The sequence below is a fragment of the Botryllus schlosseri genome, chromosome 1, assembly GCF_051294905.1.
Source record: "Botryllus schlosseri isolate E-star chromosome 1, Bs_hap1, whole genome shotgun sequence".
Classification (NCBI taxonomy): Eukaryota; Metazoa; Chordata; class Ascidiacea; order Stolidobranchia; family Styelidae; genus Botryllus; species Botryllus schlosseri.
Genome location: NC_137236.1, coordinates 31,486,877 through 31,490,971, shown reverse-complemented (window position 1 = coordinate 31,490,971; position 4,095 = coordinate 31,486,877). Strand labels below are relative to the sequence as shown.

Here is a 4,095-nt window from a genome sequence, read left to right as displayed (position 1 = left end):
TATCTTCTTTACTTTCATTCAGTGTGCATGCCTCCTTTTTACATCGCCTAGGGCCTAGGCCAAGGTGGGTGTCTGATTCCATAGACCACTCCAAGTCGCTTCGACGTCTTCCTGTCTTTTGATTGTATCGCATTTTTGTGGTGTATTGAACTGATCAAATTGCTAATAAACCAATGATGATGATGATGATGATGATGATGATGATGATTAATCAAATGTATTGAACTTGTATGCACATATAGCCTATATTCGTATATTAAAGGTTCAACGAAAACCGAATGTTCAAGGTGTTGAAGTATCAAGATATTCAGTATATGGAACAGTGGCTCAACCTTATTCAAACTACTTCCAAGCCCCAAGAAGGGTACGCATAGTAGAACATGTGGATAACCCTTTTCTAAGTTCTACGAATATATTTGCAGATCTACTGAGTGGATTCGATTAAATAACATGATTCTTGACGTAAACCCGAACATGACAGTGGCGTACGAATTTGGATACTATTCCAGTCACGGTGTTTGCCTTCCGACTTTTTTCCCCGATCCATCCGTGGACAGGGCTTGGGGATATTCATTCTTTCTGCTGCTTCTGAATTTTGTAGCTTTTCTTTACATGCTCGTTTGCTACGTTTTATTGTTCAGGTAAGTCCTTGTGGTTCCAATATAACAATTCGAATAAATTAGCTTGCAGTGTGCGTGGTCAAATACCATTGAATAGTATATTCATATTGAGATGAGCCCGAATATTTTCGGCTGACGCTCGTCAGTGGTAATCGTCAGCAACTAGTAGAGAATTGGAAAGAACATTGTATATCAACAATCGTATCACAAAATATGACGTCACCAGCATGAAATCTCGAATGAGAGAGCGTTTAATGTACTATCTTTAGGTGGTACACGAACTCATTTTGTTGATAGAGTTTTGGTTGGTGCATTTTGATAAAAGTCGACTTCAAGGCACACAGATGAAAGTGTGAACGGTGGTCGAATACTTATCCGGTTTGTAGTTCGGGTTCGACTAGCCCTATTTTTGCAGACATGCCATGGTTACTTCAACAGTGAATGAGACAAACGCCAGCGAAGAAAAGAATAATAAGGAGAGCAAGAGACTGCAGCGCAAGCTGACAAGAATAGTGATATCTGATTCCTTATGCTGGATACCGATTTGTATCATCGGCTTCTTGAGTTTCAATGGTAAGTGGTACTAGGGATGATGTGAACGTGAGGTTCACGTTCGCGTTTTGTGTGTGAACCTCAGAAATTTAGAGGTTCACGTTCACAAAGGAACCTTGGTAGGTTCTGCACTGTTAACATTTTTCATATATTACTATTTTCGCTTCACTATAACATCTTTGGTTGAAATTTATTGCACTTCAACTGCGAGCCACTCTATGCATGGCATTGTCAGCATGAAAAAAATCAACACTAAACGAGCATGCACCTTGACAATCACAAAAATTTTTTGCTTTGTTATAAAAGTTTGCTCGAAATATCCAGCTTTGCGTTTGTGACTCTCTGCTGTGAGTTTGACCCGCAATCACACAACACTAAGAGCGAAATACACTACATGCGACTGATGCTTATTCAACCAATCAATGATATTGATATCGTTGTCTGATATGAAATATGTAGCAGGAGTACGGGGTCCATCTTGACTTCATATGTGTATTGCATCATTAAAACCAAATTCGTGCGATTTGGGTGTTGGTCAATGTTGTATAACTTGTTTATGGGGTAATATCGGTAGCAATTATATAAGCCCGTTTCACATTCCATGCTCAATATCAACGTAGCAATACTCAGACGCCTAATACATTGTCCGGTCTGGCCTGGATTGTAACGGCGTTAGCTTATATTTCCTTGCGAGTCCTCGTCGAAGTTGTTGGCAAAGCGACGGAAGATTATGATTTTATGGCATTATTATATCATTTGATACATTTTGCAACGTTTAAAACGTCAATATGTACTTCAGCATTGTCGCATTATGTGGCTCGAGTCGTCGCTAGGTATCGTATACATTAACATAGGCCATCGCTTCACTGAGATATAGGGTTGGAATTAGTAATATGACCTCACGTGACGGCATGAGGTTCACGTTCGCGTTCACACGAATCTGAACCTTTCAGAGGTTCGCACCATCCGTAAGTAGAACATGTGTGGCTTATGGTCGAGACCATAAAAGTGTGAATGGCGGTACCCCCGCCGCAATTGCTTGAGAATTGAGCAGCAAAAAGACCAATCACGGAATTATGCTCATGTTACTTTCTCGCGGGAATATGAATCTTCAATTCGTTCTGAAAGGCATATTACCTGAATTCAGCTATAAAAACTTTAGCGATTTTATCTTACTTTCTACACTTCTTACAATACTTAGGTAGATTCAAGAAATATATTCAACAACGGCTGAAAAGATTTCCACTTGGTCAAGACATCATCGGGCATATTGCGAAATGAGAGTAGTTCTATTGTCAGTTTATATCTTGATGAAAGACAAAACCGCTACACGAGACGTGTATGCATTTTGGTGTGCGCTAACTACTTTTATCGATGGAATAATTCCGCATATTTAGAATTGGAGGTCGACCGATATTGATTTTTACTGCCGATACCGACTACCGACACACTGACAAGGCCCATAACCGAGATCATAGGCCGATATTAATATGGAAGGAGCAGAAAACTATTTGCCCAAAAATATTATATATTAGGCAAGATAGCGCTTGAACATACGACAGAAAGCTGAACAACAAACGAGAAAACTGAAATTAAAAATATTTATTGAATAATTGTGCACATTCCTTGGAATTTGGAATAACCCAAAATGCAACAGGTGATACAGAATTGCAGATCAGTCATGTAGAGGTAGATTGTAATGCAGGAAGCATAGTTTCTCTGCATGCTCACCCAGTTAAACTCGTCATGTAAGGGCAAATCTGTCACCTATCGCCCTTTGCGTCGTCGATTTCTTGAGATTGAGAACACGGAGCATTGAATTTCCAATATTTTTGAATTTTTTTATATATAAAATATCCGCCTTCATAGGCCGATATCGATATTCGGGAAAGTTCCAAATATCGGCCTCGATAATCGGCCGGGTCGATGATCGGTCGACCTCTATTTAGTATATTCTCTACCATTGGTTAATAAAAATGCATAAGATAATCCAAAACTTTTCTCCATTCGACTTTCAGTATATTCTATTTATGACAATGGAAACGCTTCCTCGCGTGAATCGTCTGAATATCCATAATGTTAATCAAAAGTTCACAATACACATGTTTCAATTTAGAGATATATCGGCTCTATGATGTTGTAAACTATTAAACAATGAATAAATAGCTGATGAACCAGTACATATCATTTCTATTTCGTGCAGGAGTTGACATACCGAAAGATGTGTATCTGCCGGCAGGTTTGCTCGTCGTGCCCATAAATAGTGCGTTGAATCCGCTGCTCTATTCGAATCTTTCTGAAATCGTTTGGAACAAGATAAAGAGAATCAGAAGACCTTTACCGGCTCCAGCTCCGGGCGAGACCGAGGCTGTGGCAATGACTGACCGATGAAGTGCACTGTCAGGACAGAAGCTGAGATCGAAAATGTCTTTCTGAATTTGAATGATATATGTGTATGTATAATGGAGATAAAATGTCAATCATCGGGCCTACATAATAAATGATCGTGTAAAAAAATTGTCGTAAATCAAATTTGTTCAATTTCTCAGTCGAGTACTCAGATGGAAGATATTCACACTTTATGGGCGGTCACCAGAGATAGTCAGTAACGAAGACGAAGTACTTCAATTTTTTCGGAATAATTCTGAAGGGTTTGCCTGCTTGCAATATACTCACTTGAGTGCTTTTAATTTTATACTACATCAAAATATATATACGTTCTACACGAAATAGCCACTTGTTTCACGCTAAGTAAATAAATTCTGATATTGCTAAAATGCACCTATTTGTTGTGTCAATAATCATATGGCGCCATGCAGTCAGTAAGATGTATCTTGCAATTACTAACATAGCGACTTCCGGTAAACTGCTAAACGTATGCTACATACGTATGCTTTCTTAAACTACTTGCTAAAGTATATTT

At 38.9% G+C, this 4,095-nt stretch overlaps 1 protein-coding gene across 1 annotated transcript; it reads left to right on the top strand.

Annotated features, from left to right (window-relative positions):
* The first annotated feature begins 724 nt into the window (after nucleotides 1–724).
* LOC145447490 (relaxin receptor 1-like) lies at nucleotides 725–3,704 on the top strand. Its single transcript, XM_080325840.1, has 2 exons — nucleotides 725–1,193; nucleotides 3,376–3,704. Exons 1-2 carry the CDS (start codon nucleotides 1,043–1,045, stop codon nucleotides 3,561–3,563), a joined length of 339 nt encoding a protein of 112 aa, XP_080181966.1. The 5' UTR covers nucleotides 725–1,042; the 3' UTR covers nucleotides 3,564–3,704.
* Nucleotides 3,705–4,095: the final 391 nt, after the last annotated feature.

What these genes read in the sequence shown, in the direction of transcription:
- LOC145447490 (XM_080325840.1), top strand. Translation starts at nt 1,043, where the DNA reads ATGGTTACTTCAACAGTGAATGAGACAAACGCCAGCGAAGAAAAGAAT. An exon ending in CGGCTTCTTGAGTTTCAATG is followed by an intron (nt 1,194 to 3,375) that starts GTAAGTGGTACT and finishes TATTTCGTGCAG; the next exon opens with GAGTTGACATACCGAAAGAT.